The sequence below is a fragment of the Leiobunum rupestre genome, chromosome 11, assembly GCF_980474605.1.
Source record: "Leiobunum rupestre chromosome 11, qqLeiRupe1.1.hap1, whole genome shotgun sequence".
In the NCBI taxonomy this organism is placed as follows: domain Eukaryota; kingdom Metazoa; phylum Arthropoda; class Arachnida; order Opiliones; family Sclerosomatidae; genus Leiobunum; species Leiobunum rupestre.
Window position 1 is genome coordinate 43,200,598 of NC_143394.1, and position 19,003 is coordinate 43,219,600.

General features: G+C 41.2%; 2 protein-coding genes across 3 annotated transcripts in view; both read right to left on the reverse strand.

Annotated features, from left to right (window-relative positions):
- Positions 1-3,123: 3,123 nt before the first annotated feature.
- On the reverse strand, positions 3,124-4,593 carry LOC149922919 (uncharacterized). Its single transcript, XM_090162328.1, has one exon. It carries the CDS (start codon positions 4,591-4,593, stop codon positions 3,124-3,126), a length of 1,470 nt encoding a protein of 489 aa, XP_090018454.1.
- Positions 4,594-9,129: 4,536 nt separating this feature from the next.
- LOC149922920 (uncharacterized) overlaps positions 9,130-19,003 on the reverse strand; it is a 164,381-nt gene continuing 154,507 nt past the window's right edge. The window contains exons 3-13 of one of the 2 annotated variants that reach the window (XM_090162651.1): positions 13,071-13,149; positions 12,699-12,977; positions 12,533-12,631; positions 12,417-12,473; positions 12,193-12,351; positions 11,995-12,123; positions 11,527-11,814; positions 11,308-11,463; positions 10,592-10,675; positions 10,256-10,524; positions 9,130-10,194 (exon numbers count right to left, since the gene is read on the reverse strand). In XM_090162651.1, the coding sequence (XP_090018777.1) occupies positions 9,637-10,194; positions 10,256-10,524; positions 10,592-10,675; positions 11,308-11,463; positions 11,527-11,814; positions 11,995-12,123; positions 12,193-12,351; positions 12,417-12,473; positions 12,533-12,631; positions 12,699-12,977; positions 13,071-13,149 (2,157 nt within the window). In that variant the 3' untranslated portion in view covers positions 9,130-9,636. Of the gene's footprint in view, positions 10,195-10,255; positions 10,525-10,591; positions 10,676-11,307; positions 11,464-11,526; positions 11,815-11,994; positions 12,124-12,192; positions 12,352-12,416; positions 12,474-12,532; positions 12,641-12,698; positions 12,978-13,070; positions 13,150-19,003 lie in introns of both variants that reach the window. The other variant, XM_090162650.1, reaches the window with a different exon arrangement.

A 19,003-nucleotide genomic window follows, 5' to 3' on the forward strand; every position in this document is an offset into this window, starting at 1 on the left:
ATGGTGGAGGTGTCTGCTTAGCCATCGACACAGCCTACAAATCCTATCCCCTTGATCTCAAGACTACAGTGGAAGCTGTGGCCGCGAGAATTAACATTGGCCCGTCGTGTCTCTGCATTTGCTGCGTTTATCGCCCACCATCTGCTAAACCTACATACACAAAGCGCCTGAACGACCTGATAACTCGCTTGGCTACCATCTCCTCAGACCTCCTTGTTATCGGCGATTTTAACTTCCCATCAATCAACTGGAGTACCCTCTGGAGCTCTTCCTCTGAAGCTACTAGCTTCATTCACACCACCCTCGCAGCTAATCTCTCACAGAGTGTTATGGAGCCCACCAGAGACAATGATTCTGGAGGTAACCTTTTAGACCTGGTACTGGTATCGGATCCCGATCTCATAGACCGGGTCGACCATCTCCCCGGTATCGCGGATCACGACTTCCTTTTGTTTAATGTCAGGAAAGTGAGCCCACCTCCCCGCAAGCCACCACGTAGCGTTCCCAACTTCAACAAGGCCGACTACCCTGCCATCTCGGCGACCTTATCACAAGTGACTGTAACTCAAGCCACCTCGGTTCATGACGCTTGGGCCATTATCAAGGCGGCCCTTCACTCTGCTGTACTCTCTCACGTCCCTTTGAAGAAACTATCCTCACGGCATAACCTGCCTTGGGTAGGTCAGTCTCTCCGCCGACTCATTCGCATCACGAAGCGTCGCTATAATAGGGCTCGAAAATACCCTTCCGCTTGTAACCAGCAGAAATTCTCCCATCACCGCTCCATTGTCAAATTCGCTCTTCGTGCTGCACGTACCCATCACATGGACCGAGTGGCATCAGATCTCACTAACAACAGGCGACAGTTTTACCAGCTTGTTTCCCAAAAAGCCAAGCACTCTGGTATCCCTGATCTTAATGGCCCGGAGGGTGCTATCACCTGCGCAGAGTCTAAAGCCAAACTACTGGCCGAAACATTTCAACGCACTTTTCCTGTTCACACATTTGAAACTGTCTCCCTTCTGCCGCCGCGATGTCCTGTAATGCCTCCGATCATCTTCACGGAGCTAGGCGTACAACGTCTGCTGCAGAGAGGCAGGTCTTTTAAGGCTGCGGGCCCTGACGGAATTCCAGCTGCTGTCTTGAAGAACTGTGCCGTGGCCCTGGCTGCTCCCCTAACGCGGCTTTTCCAACTCTCGTACGATTCTGGGAGTATTCCGGCTGATTGGAGTACAGCTAATGTGACTCCCGTTCCAAAGGGCGGTGACAAATCAAATCCGTCTGAATACCGCCCGATTGCACTACTTTCCCTGGTGCTCAAGGCTGATGAACATATCGTGGCTTCGGACATAACCTCCCACCTTCAAGCCCATGATGTTCTGCAGCCTTACCAACATGGTTTTCGCAGCGGCTTTAGTACGGAAACCCAACTACTTTGCTGCGTTGAAGATTGGTTCGACGGGCTGGAACGCACTGGACGTGTTGACATTATCTTCCTCGATTTCCGTAAAGCATTTGACTCTGTGTCTCACGAACTCTTAAAAGCCAAGCTCCACTCCTATGGCATTAGGGGCCAGACCTTGCTTTGGCTGGCTGCCTACCTTCAAAACCGGCGTTTCCGTGTTGTTATTCCAGGGGCTGCGTCCGACTGGCTTCCTGCGGCCTCTGGTGTTCCACAGGGCTCAGTTCTTGGCCCCCTTTTATTCGTCATTTTCATAAACGACATAGGGGACCATGTTATCTCCCGACTGTATATCTTCGCCGACGATGTTGCGCTCTCAAGAACCATTTTCGCCCCCTCCGATGTTATTACCCTACAAGAGGATCTCAATCGTATTCTGTCTTGGAGTGACTCGAACAGGCTACCTCTTAATGCCTCCAAATGCTCAGTCCTCTCCCTTCACCGCTCGGGGCAACCAGCTCACTCTCCCCACTACACTTTGGGGGATGTCGAACTTAAGTCCGTCACCTCCCAAAAATACCTCGGGGTAACGCTATCCTGTACCCTTGATTGGAATCCCCATATCTTGACCGTCACTTCCAAAGCCGCCCGTGCCCTAGGTTTTGTGCGCCGACACGTCTCACATTGCTCCTTCCAGACAAAAACCCTCGCTATAAAAACATATGTCCTCCCCATTCTGGAGTATTGTTCCCCAGTCTGGTCCCCCAACACCGCCAGCGGTATGCATACCATTGAAACCATCCAACGTAAAGCCCTCCGTTTTGTTGCCAACATCGGTTTCTCTTGGAGTACAAGCATGACGCGAGTCTTGAAAAACTTTAAATGGGATTCCCTCTCGGACCGTCGCCGCGTCAAACGCCTCGCAATAGTAAACAGTGTTATTCACCGCTCCAACGGAGCCCTGGCCCCGCTTACGTCCGCCATCTCGTCTTGGCGTCGTGCTCCGCGCGGGATGAAATCCGCGGCTCTCATTCTTCCTGGCTTTCGACTCTCCGTCCGCAGGCACTCCTTCCTCCCCTCTTCGGTCCGTGACTGGAACTCTCTCCCGGACTTCCTAAAGTCCATTCCCAACCCCAAACAGTTCCGCAAGGAGCTAACTGAGTTCCTAGAACTTCATATTTAACTCGTTTACATGTAATAATGTAATATAACTCCTTTATTTTGTTTTATTTCCCTTGTTTCTCCCTCACATTGTACTGTTTTCCTGTACATACAAACTGTATATATTTTTTCTCTGTATATGTATAATTTGTATTGTCCACTGTCTTAACGTGATGGGTCTTAGACCTCTTGTTGAGCAATAAAAGAACTAAAGAACTAAAGAAGTGACGTAGCTAAGATCCCCCTCCCCTCCCCGAAAAACTCTTACGAAGGTTTTAGCCGATATCTAGAACATATCAAAAGTAGGAGGCCACCAACGGTCAATATATAAGAATTAAACGACAAAACTGGTAAAAAAGACCGTATATTTAATAAAAATAAATCGCAGTACTTCGGCAAAATATGCCTTCAAGGCGGTACAAGATTTGAAAGAAGACTAAGATTTGAAAAATTAAAAGCACGCGCGGTGGAATGCCTAATGAACGCGAGCCGTAAAAAGAGAGCTAGAAATAACTACACAGAAAAACTAAAGGGGGAAAAATATTACAGAAATAGAAAATTTAACGGAACGAAAGCTTTTCGTTCAGTCCGGCTGGGAATTCCGTTCCGAATTTGAAAATCAGTCGGTTTTCTTCAGTAACTCTAAAAGGTCGGTCACCGTTAAGAACCTTGAGAACGCGGATAGAAACGGCAGATATGGTGTGGACGTCGTTGAAGTGTCTAGTTACATGATTTTTGTCGCGGTTGCTTCTGATATCAAGTAAGTGTTCGCGGAAACGATCAGCGAGGCGTCGACCAGTCTCGCCGACGTAAACTTTGTCGCAAACTTTACAAGACAAAGAGTAAACGAGGTTGGATGTTATACAGGAAAAGGATTCTTTAATATGATAGTTCGATTTAGGGGTTGTAACCACCAAGTCGGAACTAACATAAGCGCATGTGTTGCAACGAGGGCGATTGCATCTCGTGGTGCCGGAATGAGTGCCGGATGGATCATCTTCGGGTAACGAACTAGAAACGAGAATCGACCGAAGATTCTGGTCGCGACGGTAACAGAACCTGGGCGGTTCAGTGAAAACATCCCTCGTGTCTTGGTCGATCTGTAGTAGGTGAAAGTTCTTACGAAGGATGTTTTCGACCTGTCGAACTTGTGGATGGTAAGTTAGAACCACCGCGGGACGATTTGTTGGTTCAGGACGAATTTTGTTTGCGAGAGCTTCGTTTCTAGTTGTCTTGGATGCACGATTGAGAGCCGATGTTAACACATTCTCGTTGTAGCCTCTTCTCATAAAACTATCGCGCATTTCCAAAGCTTGGCGTTGAAAATCGTCGTTGGAGGAGCAAATACGTCGAAGACGTAAAAACTGGGAGTACGGTATGGACCTAGTCGAGTGTCGTGGGTGACAAGAAGATGGTAAGAGGTAAGAGCGACTATCCGATGGTTTGCGATAAATGCTCGTGGAAACGCCGTCCCCATCGACAGAGATAGTCATGTCCAAAAAAGATATTGAGACGTCTGATACGCTGATAGCGAATTCCAAAGAGGGGTGCATGTGGCAAAAGGCGTCTAGAAAAAGATCAAGCTCCTGGCGGCTACAAGAGGCGAGCTGGGCGATATCATCGATGAAGCGGGCGTGAAATTCAGGAATAGGTTCCAAGTAACTAGAGAAGAAAAGTTCTTCCGCCCAACCGACAAACAAGTTTGCGTAACTTGGGCCCATTTTCGTACCCATCGCGACACCTCTGACCTGCTTGTAGAACTTTCCATTGAAAGTGAAAGCGTTAAGAGTCAAGACAAGCTCAGCCAATCGTACCAACGTTTCTGTAGGAGGGTAACGGTCGGGACGACGGTCGAGGAAATGTTGAAGCGCTAGTAAACCATCGTTGTGCGGAATAACGGTATATAAAGATTTTATGTCCAAGGTAATGAGCCACCGGTGAGCCCCGATGAATGAAAATTCCGATAACTTACGAAGAGTGTCACTGGTATCCTTCACGTAACTTGGCAAGGCAGCGACAATTGGCTGCATAATCTCGTCCAGGATTGATTGGAATTTAGGGCCGCCGCCTGAACCCGGGGCCCTATTTACGTCACTATATATAAGATTAAATTACGTTCTTATTTATCATTTACCTTAAACTAAAACACAAATTTCTTGGGATTGTTACAAGTTCGGATATTTATTAGTGCTGGGATCAACTAAAATCTGTTCCAAAGAAAACTGAAAACCCCTTTCATGCTTCTGCGGATTACACTAAAAATGCCTGGTAAAGTATCGCCCCCTATCGCTTAAACGGCGAAACAAATTGCTTATAATTATTTAAAAAATAGTTAATCTACAGCCATAAATAAATAAATAATGATCAGCTTAGCTACTACCCAAGGAGCCACACAAGCCTAAGTCAACTAGGGACTTGTGAAGCCAATTACCGGTGGCTGGGTTAAATTACGTGGGAGGGTGGTGGCATGAACCATGTAAGGGTATTCTACCTTACTTGGTCCATGGTGGTGGCAAGTCCTTCAAGCCACGCGTCGCACGCGAGCCAACAGCAAGTTTTTATGGAAAGGGGAAACGATAGATATAAGAAATGTATATAAAGGTTTAGATAAATTTCGGTGCGTCTAAGCCTAACATAAAATACGGAATTGAGACCTAGCAGACACCGACGAAGGCAACGTGACCAAGAGCGCGAGCTCTCAACATTTTAGTACTAAGTGCTTGACCTTTCCGCAGGCCGTAGTCTTTAGACACCATCTGTTGGTGATTTTTAGTATAATTTTTAAGCAGGTCACAATGGCTCTCGCGACGATAGCACGAGCTTTCTTACCGATAGATAGCGCCTTATAAGGATAGCCTGCAGAAATTACGCGTTTCTGCTAGCTGTCACCTCCGTATTCACTCCCTTTGAAATATTTTATCTAGACCTTTATATACGTTTCCTATATCTATGGGGGGAAACCCTCTAGCCAGCAGGGAGATAACTTATAAACTCAACGCAGAAGGAGTATCTAGTACGTTGATAATCATAAGAATGTGTGTACATTTTCATATTTTATCTTGTTAAATCGAAAAGATGTTTATTATAGTTAACAGCATAAAATTTTAAATTTTAAATCCTAAGAAAAAGGCTTTATCAACGGGCCCAGTTATTTATTAACCATTTGTAGGCTTCGCAAATCTCATCCAATTAGACCTAATAGGCTAATAAACTAGTTGGCACTCACCTCAGTCATCTACCATAAACGACATCTATCAAGTCGTTAATTTCTTTAAACACAAAGGATATCCCATAGAAGCGAATACCATCAAACGACTAATTACTCCCTGATTAGAAAGTCAACAGTTGTGTAATTTAAAATACTTCATCAGGTCACGAGGATACTAAACGATTTTAGCGCCGTTGGCCGCCATTTTGGTTGGTTCCATAATGACTTGTTGAATGGGCCCGAGGGGCTAACCACTTCTTCAAATTCTGTACACCGAATACAGCGAGTACAGCCTTTGGTAGTGCTAAATCTGTAATCGATTGCGTAATCGCTTTAGTACAGTTAAAGCTACAGGCTTGTACACCGATTACGGTTAGTGATCAGCCCCTCGAATGGGCCTAATCATTTGAAATGGATAAAGAATACTACTACAAGTTAAGATAAAGGGTACTCTGAAAAGATAAATTATCGAGAAAGTAGTAAATCAGTGTAAAAATTGAATTTCAAAGAATTCGAAAAAGAGCTAGACTAAGCTCGCCAAGGCTTAGGAAATGTATTGTACACTGTCAAATAACTCAGTATGTCCACGGCCAACTTCGACCGCGCTTTAGCGGCCGTAACAATCGCTGAATTTTGCATGATCGCATTTTCCCGATAGAGGCGCCACTTATAGACAGATGTTTTCCATTATTTTCAATGGAAATCAGCTGTAAATTTAGTTGAAAAAAGTCGGATTTTTAAAGTTACGTGAAATTTTTATATGACGAAGTGACAAATTAATATTTTGATTATATTTTAACAGTTCTGTAGCTTTGAAAATTTTCTAAGATTATTAGGAAATAATGTACCAAAAAGTCATTATTTAAATAAATTACATAAACAATACAATTTCAAATTAATTATAAATTATATAATATAATTATACATGAAGTAATATAATTTAAGTTGATAAATTAAAATAATTTATGATATACAAATGAATATTTTTCAAAACACAAGTTAACGTTATTGAAGTTTGAATAATTTCGTCGATACTGGCTTATAAACAAGCTCATTTACTTTATCGAATTTCGCGGAAATTGAGCGAATAATGTTGTCAATAACTGGAGGAATTAATTTCTGACAAATTATTTTGCAATTAGTTTTCTGTGATCTAGACTCGGACAAGAAAACACAGGGCACAGCTCAAGCGGAATATTTGTCTCAATTGAGTATACACTCCTTGAGAATTGCAAATTTGGGGATATGCAGTTTGAATGAAAGTAACAATTGTTGACACCACAAATGTCAATGCAAGACTTGGGTACTTTAAATTTCCCCTGTCTTGGTTCCTAATCAAAGCCAGATCAAAGCTTGATTATCAGAGTTAATTAGGAGTGCATCCAAAATTCCAGGTGGCACATAGCGCTAACAAGAAAACAGCTTCGTGGCGATGCTCTTGGTCACCAGGCTCACAGGTATCTTTAATTATTTGACCTAGTTTTGCGTAAGGTTTCAGTTGAAATTCCAATAATCTATCTCTTAAAGAATCTACTTGTTCTTGCTGGTTCTGCAGTTTTTGGTTTGGACGACTAATTTTGGATTGCAGATCGTGAATTTTTGTTTTAAGCTTCTTAATTTCTAGAATTTCTTGTGGAATTTCAAAAGCCGCTAGAGGAACATTTTCCCAGGAACTCCCAGCAGCACTTTCAATGTGGGTAATATAATCACGTGCAGGTTCGTGTGTAGATTCACGAAATAAAATTCTCCTATTTTTCGAAGCCTGGGGCTGCATATACTTTGGATACTCATTGGATGTCATTCAACCATAATTTCCTAAGCGTTCCATCACTAGGAAACTCGAGGAAAGAAAAATATCTCCTACTGTTTGTATTTGAAGAGCAAAACTGAATGCAACAAGAAGGCATAGCTTCGATTTTAAAGATCAATTACCTAAATAAATAATAAATTTATTAATTATCTAATTGAATACTTGGCTTTATAATGGGCCCGGCCTTTATTTAACTATAATATTTCAGATAAAAATTGGTTTCTTACCTAAAAAAACCTTTCATTCGGGCTTTTTAAGTGGAAAGAAGCTGGGCATTTGTTGAATTTCTTGGAAGCAAATAGTTTTCAAAGCAACGCGTTCGAAAATAGCGGCGATTTATCAAAAACGCGTTCCCTTATTACGAACTCGACCTTGTTACACGCGAAGACGCTTTGTAACTAATTATTATCTTAGTAATTTTTTATTTTAGCTTAATATTATAAAGAAATATTTATTTTTTATTTATTCCAAACATTATGTACGAAAAACCTCGCAAAGAAAAGAAACGAAACTTTATATCTGAGTGAAATCGAACAACCCGCCTTTAATATATGCTTCAACTTACAGATTTCCTGTCTATACGTGGCGCATCTATCGGGAATATTTCTTCAGACTCGCTTACATAGTATTCGAAACCTTTGTTACGGCCGCTAAAGCGCGGTACGCGTGGTCGAAGTTGGCCGTGGTATGGCACTTAGGTACAGCAGGCTTAAGATATAATCAGCTAGGCTAGGCTAATACCCAAAGCACCACCTTAGGCCTAAGTCATCAGGCGACCTTTGAAGCCCTTAATTCAGGAAGCCGGGTTACAATGCGTAGGAGGGTGCTGGCAAGCCCTGCATGCCACGAGATCGAGCCAACAGCTCCCTACACTAACTATTACCGTTAACCTCTACAAGTGTTTATGTGTTGAGGAAGTCTTTGCAACTAATTATTAGTAGAAGTGGCGTACTCCTGTAATCCCAAGCGTCTGGGAGGCAGAGTTTGTGGATGGCCGTGTGAGGACGACCACCAATCCCCCAACGGGTGGTCGGAATACTTCCACCACGGGTGGCCCCACCCCTGTGCCTGTCCCCACGTATCCCCCCGTTGGCGTGGCCGTTACACGTATCTCGCCCTGATTAATCAAATGGACGAGAGGACTGAATCGACTAAAAAAAAATAGGCGCTAAGAGTGGAGGGATCGGAATATTCCTATGTTTAATTAATCCAAAATAAGTGGATTTTTGAATAAAATAATTTTTTTTGGATTGGTTGAATGATTTCGTGAGCTTGTCTTTTTTTGGAAAAATATTTTTTTCAGACCTATTCAAATAGTATGTAGAAAATTGCCCATGACGACGCGCTGTCAAAGGTTTCGTGAAACCCGAGAACGAGCGGAAGCAAAACTATAAAGAAGCCTTCTAAAGCGTCTTGTGTTATTTTTATCATTATAGGTATTTCTTTTTGAAAACTATTGCTATTTAAACAGAATGTTAGTCGTGAATGAATTTTATTTTTGTGCCAAAAAGTTGTTCAAAAAATAGTTTCATACATATCGTACACGGTTTTATATTAAATCATTTTGTTTTACCGGATCATTTTTTGGGGGTTGATTTGAGACTCATTCAGACATAAGCTGATAAACTTGAATATTTAAAAGTAGGAAAAGCTGGCTAAAAGTATTTGTCCGCTTTCCTACTATGACCCTTTAGGATAGTACACGTATTTCATATATATTTTTATTATAAAGTCCACGTACTAAGAACGGTTAAGAACCATTACATTGCCTTTAACCATTTCCGTAATTCACCAGCGCTCACGTCAGTTCGTAATATCAAATAAGCGTACCGTAGTTTTATAAGTTGACACCAGGTTTTGTTTTGCGTTAATTGTCCATTTAAAAACAACGTAAAAAGCAAATATATTTTTCCTTTTTTCACTTTCTTGTCATCACCACTGGCTTGTAACAAAATGTTTCTATTTTCGCGTAAATCGTGTCCGCTAGATGGAGCTAGTCTCGACACCATTTAAATGGGCCGCATTCGGGAAAGTACTCGAAGGGAACGGAGCCGCTTATCGTTTCGCGTCCGAATCGTCGTCGGCGCCTCCTCCCGCGTCGTCCTCGTCTGGTTGACCTTTCTCCTGTTCGTTCACCTTCACTGGATAGATGAGTTGGTTACCCCTATCCCACGTAAATATAAACTCTTTGGCCGGGTTGTAGCTGATCATGGTATTCATACGGAAGGGGTTGGTGAAGTTGAGTTTCACCTCGATCGGTTTCTCGTAAAACAAGTCGTAGGCAATGTCTATCCGAGTGGTCCTATCCTCCGTGCTGTGGATGGCGTACAGCACTCCGCAAGTCACGAACATGTCCCCCACGTTGTGATGGTTCAAAGTTAAATTCCACATGTACTGCACCGTCATGTGGTACGGGTCGAACTTAATTATTTTCGTATTTTTAGTCCCGTTGCTTCCGTATATAACCCAAACCCCGTTTTCATCGGCTGCCAAGTCTAAGTAGTTGTGCTGCAGGTGGTAGAGACGCGATTCCGGGTCCGTGCCCAAGTCCTCCACGCGCATCGGATTCGTCGAGTTTGTGTGCAAGTCGAAACGGACTAGTTGGTTGGTGTCCTAGATATTTTTAAATCAGTTAAGCGTTCGATCAACTCCAGCTAACGCCAGTGAAACGTACCTTATCGTGGTAGTAAAACGAATTGTTGTAGATGATGTGGCTGTTACCGGTGAATGTATGCGTGAGCACGTATATTCGAGTACTTTCGTTTTTCCTGAAAGCCGCTTTGTCCGGGAATTCGTATAGATGGTTGGATTCATTTTCCTTCGTCACCCAATACTTTTGGCTGTTTTCTTGAGTTAACGGATGAGCGTCTTGCATCCACGTCCCGAAGTCCGCATCCGTGTACCGGATAAACACGGGTTTGCCGATTTGATTGATGACGCAATCTAATAGACACTACGTCTTTAGAAATAGCATTTCAACTGTACACGTTAAAACCTCGAATCTATTTACCTCTGATCCTATTTCCTCTCAAATCCGTGGATAATTTTTGGCTGAATCCACCGACACTCTGAACATTAATACCATCTTGACGACCTGTTTCGAGACAAGGTTGGTTAAGAAAACAATATCTATATTACGGATGGTAAAAGTGAGGAATATCATGGATTAAATAACCTTACAGGGATAGTTCTCTCTAATTCATTTTACTATACTACGAGTTGAAGATGTTTATTTCAAACGAGGCTGCCAGATATTTTTGCCGTCCCCTTAATTTTACCCCCTTTACCGATACAAATCCGGAACAAGATTTCTTGACACGTCGCCATCTCGCGGCGGCTTTTGGCGAATTTAATATATTTCCAACGGTTTGTTTTAATACATTTGAAATTTTGAAATTGAAATATTCAATCGTGGTCAGTACCTCAGTGGCTCTGGAGCTTCCTGGTTAAATGTGAGAAATAATAAGTACCTTTTTCATATTGTTTTTTTCGTTAAATTATTTATAGGCTTTCAAACTGTAAACAAGTTTTCAATAAATAGGCTTTGGCCTACAAAAATAATAATTTCATCAATCGCGATTGCACCCCCTTTGCAATTTTTCCCCCTGTATCGGTAAAATCGAGACTTCCGATCGTTAAAAATTCTCGCCACCAGGGTACGTGTGGAGCAAATATTTGAATAGCGAGAACTGTCCCTATAAGGTTATTTAATCCATGGGAATATACCCGACGCTCCTGAAGAGCACCTCTGCGGTGGTGGGCATGTCGTTTGGCACTTGGGACAGTCGGGCTCCGTCACGTTTGGCCTTTGCGGTGGTCCCTGTCCGAAAATGACTTCAAACGAACTTTGGGTGGGCTTGGGTTTGATTGAAGGGTCTATCTCTGTAAACGTCAATTTGGATACGTTAGCGATAAGTAGAAATTTATTGGTCGGCAAGGGCGTACCGAAGACGGTGAACACCCCCGAAGCTTTTCCCTTCTCGTTCTTGCTGACGCATTTGTACATGCCGTAATCGCTGGGATGAATGTTAGTAATATTGAGGATCATATGGGTTCGGTAGCTATCCTCCTCCTGTCTAATCTCGTGCTTCCAACTGTTTTCCAACTGCCGGCCATCGCTGTATTCCCAGAAGTTAATGGCGGGTGGAGACGCTTCGACGAAACACTCGAGAATGGCTTGACTGCCGTTGTGCGTGCCGACCATTTGATTGCGTATTTTGATTAGCGGCGAGACTGCGACGTAAAAGATTTCATATAGTTACCCTTCACTAGGACAAAAATGCCTTTATGGCGGGCATCGACGCAAAAAATACCAGTTAGGACTAATGCATTTATTGCGCGACGACGTTCGCCATCGAGACTTTTCAACCCCAGTGAAAACAGGTACTTGGCGTTTTTAAAACGTGAGCTTACACGTGACGTCCAGGCGAAGTTTTTTGTGGGCAACTGGCGGAACTCCGTTGGACGCCATGCAAACGTAGGTGCCAATTTGATCCCTGTTGACTTTAGGGAAATGTATCCTGTTTCCTTTGACGGAAGTCACTGTGATTGAACGCGTACCGATTAGTATATTAAATAATATTAGGAACTGAGCGTCTTAATTGAACTGACTGTATGTTGATCCGATGAGAATGGGCGTGGTGTCGTCCTTCTTCCAACTGATATCCGGGTCTGGCGTTCCCACGGCGAGGCATTCCAATTTGACGCTTTCTCCTTCCTGGACGACGTGTGCCGCGGTATCCAAATCCACGTCGTTAATCATCGGAGGAACTAAAAATTCAAACCAAAACTTCAAGTCTCACCGTGGAACCGTTCTACCATTCCTATAATCTTACTTAAAAGTTTCGAAACTTGAGTTCCGTTTACTTTCCAGGCATTGATTCCAGGAACTCCTAAATTTATGGATTGATTTAAAATCGATCCTTATTTAAATATTTAAGGATTTAGATACCTGGTGTTCCCGGTTTTCCAGGAATTCCCTTCTTTCCACGGGGTCCCGGCAGTCCCGTTAGCCCCTGTGGTCCTTGTAGGCCACGTGGCCCTGGTGACCCTGGAATACCTTAATAAAACAAAAACGTTATACTCGAGTTTGATTACAATAAAGTAAATGAAGTTACCATTAGTTCCATTGGTGCCGTACTTGCCCGCTGAGCCTGGGGTTCCGGGAGTGCCATCCTTACCCGGAATACCGTGAATGCCGTCTCTACCGGGCACACCATCTAAACCGGGATATCCAGGTAGACCTTCTCTTCCGTCGATACCGGGTGGGCCTCTCTCTCCTTTGGGTCCGATGGGGCCCTGCGAACCTGGAATTCCCGAAGGTCCCCGAGGTCCTGGTTCCCCCGGAATACCTCGATCGCCCCTATCTCCTTTTGTGCCCTTCAAACCGGGGTTCCCTGCGTGCGGAAAAACATCATAAATAACACGACGGGTGATATATTGGAAGAAGGGGAGGGGGGAACAGGGTGAATCGATGCTCGGTGCATTACCCGGAATTCCTGGCGGACCCGGATCTCCCGGCGGACACCGATCTTTGGCCGATAAACAAAAATCTTCCAGTACGTTCACCTATACGGAATACAAATGGAGGAAATTTACTCATTTTGATACCAAAATATCGGCAAAAAAGTACAGAGAAAGTGGCAAAAGTCGAGCGATTAATGATGTCAGGGCTGTGGGCGGGACTAGTAACGTCGCGTAATCTTCAACTCTATAAGTCTGGCTTCCGTTTCCATCCCGACCCCCGGATAACAAGCGTACCCCCCCCCCCTCCCCAGCAAAACCACGTCGGATAAAGAGAAGCTTTTTTGAAAAATGTATTTCCTTCCCTCCCCCTTTGATTGGTAATCGTTAAAATCCATCACTTTGGTTCCCCGTTTCTAATCTGGGCTAATTACTAAAGACCCGCCTGCTGAGATGACTCTCCTCATCCCGATCACCGAACGGATGAACAGCTTCGTATTCCCATCTCCCGCCAACAAATTGGGAACATTGGCTCGCTTTCCAGCCTTTACATTTTGAAAAGGGACTCTCTTAGAATAACAATCAGCCCTCATATTTTAGACCGCGATTCTTTCCAGGACTGATTTCGCCTTAATTATAACTCCTCCATTCTCTCAGAAAACATTTTTCATTACCAGTGATCGTAAGTCTATAATATTATTTTATAAGTATGTATCTTTGGGGAATAGTTTACTGAAATTTTTTTGAAGTATTGGGTGCTTTCTCGTAGCGTAGTAGGTGTTTTGTTATTAATTTAGTCTTTAATAAAGAATGACTTTAGATTCGTTAATAACATTTAATTTGCTAGATTAATAGAGTAAAATAGTAACGTACAAAAAATACACCTGTTCACTCATACCGCCTTCGGCTCTAGAGATAACACGGACTGAACAAATTATTAATTAATAATAATAATTAATATGGATAACATAACAGTAGGCATACGTCGTAACTTGAAACGACCGTCATGATATTTAATTTCAAAAAACGCCACACTATCCCGCGAAATAGTCCTAATGTCATGGCTGATCTGTACGCGTTACCATGGCAACGAACACAAGCCACACCCACGAGCAAGCTACGAATACGTAAAACACGAGTCGGACCAATCTCGAAAGGGTTACGAAACGCGTGAGTGTAGGAAGTGTCGTACTTATGGAATATTATTATTGACTTTTGGACGTTTTGTAGAAGTTCGAACCGTAATTATTTCTCCTAATCTGACTATTTTTAGGTCAGCAATTCTCCTTGGGTTTGTTTCTTGTCTACAACATGCGCGTACATTAGTCGAAAGTATCGCCGCCTATCGACCGAGTTTTAAAATGAATGTGTGGAAGCTGTCTGCTCATTCAAAATAATATGGGAACCACAGCTGACGTTTTCCTAATAGAAACATTTAAATCGACGTCTGCTATTTTCTCGCACATTTAGTTGACAGGTATTAAAGCAGATGGCGCTCTACGATTAATGCCTCTGTATTTTATGGGATCAAAAGTTTACCTTCAATTAAAGTTTATAATTAGTTTTAACTACAGTGAAATTTGCCTTTAGAAATACGGATGGCGATAGCTCCACTAAGTATTTTCGTATTTGGCTAGCTAGGGAATAAATCCTGTAGTATATATCACTAAAAGTATACCTTTCACGATAATCATATCCATTTAAACCATAAAAATGCAACACGTAACTTCGTAAGCTGGAGGCACTTTACAACCGGCACGTTTTCGAGTGTAGCTTGCCTTTGACTCTACAAAATGTTAACCCTCTCTATAATTTAACATCGTCAGTCGCACATTGGCGCTTATTTCCGCATTTTATCAGCGATCTTCCTCCAGGCTACAACTGTCGATGTAAAATGTAGAAATTAAACCGCGTAGGGATATATACTTATTTATGAACTATATTTTCGCCATATAATAATTTAAGTAAGACACTACTGAACAATCTATATTAAAGCATACTTCTGATATTACTTTCGAGTTTTTATATTGACTTCTGTCTCGTAACCTTTAAGTATATTTTCATAGATATTGAGTTTAGGAACCCAAAAAAGTATAACAAAATAAATTGTTTGCGTATGTAAATTTCGCCAAGACCAAAGCTATAGTACACATAATAATAAAAACCCAATGTTTACTAATCGCGAAATTGAAAATTTGAGGCCAGACCAAAATGGGGTATAGCCGTTGGCTTTTGGCATTCGTGAAAAGCCCGAGGCGGAAATATTCCAAGATGAATCTAAATCAAATAAAATAGAAGAGAAAACAAGGCGACCTTTCTCGATATTGGATTTTCAATGATTTTTCGAGCGGTCAAAAGAAAAACCAAAAATGTAATAAAAAAAAGGCCAACATGTTGATACGAATAAAAATGGGGACGAAAAATTTTAGTCAACCCCAAAGCGCGCGCGGGACCTATAGAAGGCGAGATTCGTTGGGATGGACGCCTCAATCTCCATCGGTTTTTGAAACTCCTCCGGCTTTCGTTCTCTCCTGGGGTTTCCCATCCACGGAATGAGATAAGGAAAACCTCCCAGGATTTCAACGCTCCTTTTTGGGCGCTTTAATATTTTATAGCCCATCGGCCTTTCTTATCCGACGGATATTTCTTCCCGGGAATAAAAAATCCGGAGCTTCGTGGTTTTTTTAGGGTGACATTTTCTTGCGTTCCCGTAATGAGACCGTGACGCTATCGTTGATTGTTACTTTGTAGCATTGATTTTTCTCTCCTTTCTCCGGTTTTATGGGACATTTTGGTGGTTTTTTCCATCCCTTTAAGTGAAATGATACCCTTTTGTCCTTATCTGTCGGATTCAGTCGTTTTTTATCTCATTTAGGGCTCTCTTTTTTCAATAATTGGGAATTATATTTTATTGGGTTTTTAATTATAATTGCTAAGCGTTTTAATGAGCTTGGTTAATGAGTTGCGATAAATCATCCATTAGAAGGTCCAATAAGCGCGTGTTGGCCACTGATAGCGTTCCCTCTCAGTTTCCAAAATTAGTTTTAAAAGTTAGTCAGTCGGGATTTGAATAGATAGGAGTCGCTGTGGTTGGCCAATTTTGTAGTCATCAACGTAATTTGCGCAGTTTGATCCAAAGTCGAAAGACCAAATAAACCATTTTATCGGTTGAAATAAAATTAATTTTTCTACAAAATATCCGATTCGAAATTTTTCGTTCTCAGATTATAAACTTTAAACGTAATTAAGCAAAAAGAAATCAAGCAAGTCTAGTAAAAACTATTTCAGAAAAACTGTTTTTTTTATATCTAGAATAATAATAAAATAAAAAATAATACTCAAGGCACCACTTTAGGCCCAAGTCATCTAGCGATTTTCAATGCCTTTAATTCAGGTGGCCGGGTTACAATGCGTAGGAGGTTGGTGGCAAGCCCTTCATGCCACGCGAGCCAACAGCTACCTACACTTACTATTACCGTTTTTAAGAGCTCGGGGGGAAAACCCCTTTAACAAGTGAGGAGATAACTTCGGAAATAGCTCCGAATTTTCACTCAGTGCCACAAGCTGGAATCGAACCAGGCTCCGCTTGCTGCGAGGAAAAAGTGTTAATCACTCCACCACCCCCGTTAAAAACAACAAAAATAATAGAGGTCGAGGACGGTTAATCATTATCAAAGACTATGAAAGGTGGAACACCTTTCATAGTCTTTGTCATTATCCATGTTTAAATTGATTTTTTTCGGGGAAAAAATGTAATCAAAGATATTTACCGGTTAATATTTTGGAAAATGATTAAAAAACATGTATTATTCGTAAAATTTTAGCAAAAAAACGTCGTTTTTCCGATTAATTTTACAAATATATCCAAAAACTAATCGGATAATACAGAAATATAAATTACTTGATAAAAACGTTTTACGAATAATTTTGAGAGCTTTATCTATTGAGTAAAAGTTAACCATTCCCGACCTCTAAAAAATAATTTTTAACCAAAATATACTTATAAAAGATATAAAAACTAACGAGTCCACAGTCAATGAGTAATTTTTTTCGAATTGTTACTCAAATCATTTCTTAAATGCCACGAAAATTTAAAACTAATGTACTCGTTCTCAAAAAGTATTACTAAAACATTTAGCGTAGGCCCCAGTTCCATTTAAACGCCTTATTTTGTTTCTAAATTAAAATTTATCAAAACACGTCGTGTTGGATCGTTGATTTGTAGTTCGTGACGTAGTAGGTTTTTAAAGATTCATTAGGATAAAGAATGGGTCGTTTCTCGTTTCCATACTAGCGCCTTAGACACCATTACAACAAATAAACGTCACAGACAATAGCGGCACCATACTAAAGACTTTTAAACGGATAAATTATTCAAACTTTGTATTAAATTTAAATGCGAATCTAGAAAATAGCTTTAGAAATCCGAGAAACGTAGTAGAAAAAAAATAAGGTTTCACTTGGTCGAATGTGACTTTAAAATTCAGAATTTGTATAATTGAAGTTTCTATTCCGTTTTCTCGGTTAGTGTCGAAACATTTGAGCACGCGACGTCGAGGAAGCTTCAGGAATCGGAGCTAATGATCGCCGAGCTAATCTCTCTTTTGCCTGCTCAACATTCTGAAACGCCACGCTGCCGAGAGGAAATTACCTTTTAAGATCCATTAAAAATTTGGACATCGGACGCTTTTAAAACCCCGCGGAAAATTACATTTTATTTCCTTGATGTCTCATTCTCTCATTTTAAATTCAGTTTTCCGAATTATACAGCGCAGTTTAAATTCAGATCAGTGTTCCTAAAAAGCCACCTTTTTGGAGAAAAATCCACTGGAAAATGGGCTAATAATCAACGCTTAAAAAAGTAATCGGAGTATTAAATTTTTCAGAAGTTTAATATATAAATTTCTTAGTTTACATGGAACTTACAATGTTAGAATTAATTATTCGATGAATAACAAAGAGTTAAATATTCAACTTCTTTTAATAAGCAGACTTTAAAGGTACTACCAAGATCGTATTTATTTCTATTTAGGAAGAACGTTCAGATGGTTTTTGGCGTAGCTTCCAACCCCCACATTCTCGAAAAGTAAGCTCCTACGTCAAATCTTGGATGTAACGCACCGATTTTGTTCAAACTCAGGGGTTTGGTAGACCATCATATAACTTGAAAAACCCTAAAGGGAATTTATTCAATGGGCAACCGTTTTGCCATGGCAACGAAAAATGTTTTTGACAACACAAAATATTAAATTTTCCCATTGAAAATAACATGGGATTTTGACCTCAAATTGATCAAAAGTGATTGTAGACCATTGGACCGAAATCCCATTCGTCCGAATGTACCATTCAACCGAATTCCAATCGACCGAAAACCGCGTTTTTGCGCGGTTTTCATTCAATATACCGTTAGTGATACATATTTATATATCGTAGGTTACGTGACGATAGTATATCTAATTTGGACTAAACTATGTCTTAAATATTTATTATTTCGTACCGACGTGTTTTTTTAGACCTTTTTCCCTAACCTAACCTAACCTAGCCTAACCTAACCTAACCTAACCTAACTTAACCCAACCTGAACTAACATAGCCGAAGTGAAAACGAACCAGATTTAAATTTCCCATTCAACTGAATCCCGCCATGTTGGGCTATAAACGAAAATACTTTTCGGTTCAATGGGATTCGGTCGAACGGGATTCAGTTCAATGGTATACAACCATCAAAAGTTGATCAGTTTTGATTTTGTTTGTCAATTTTTATCTATTTTTTTCTATTTTTGGCTTTTCGAATTTTTGAAATTTATTAAAATTTTTCACAGGGGGGGGGGGGGGAGGGGCCTAGGAATCGGTAAAAAAAAATTTAATGTTAAAAATAGAAAATATAAATAAAAAATAATGGAAAAGTTCGAAATTGATTAAATTTTTTTACAGTGGGTACCCTTAAAATTGGTCAGATT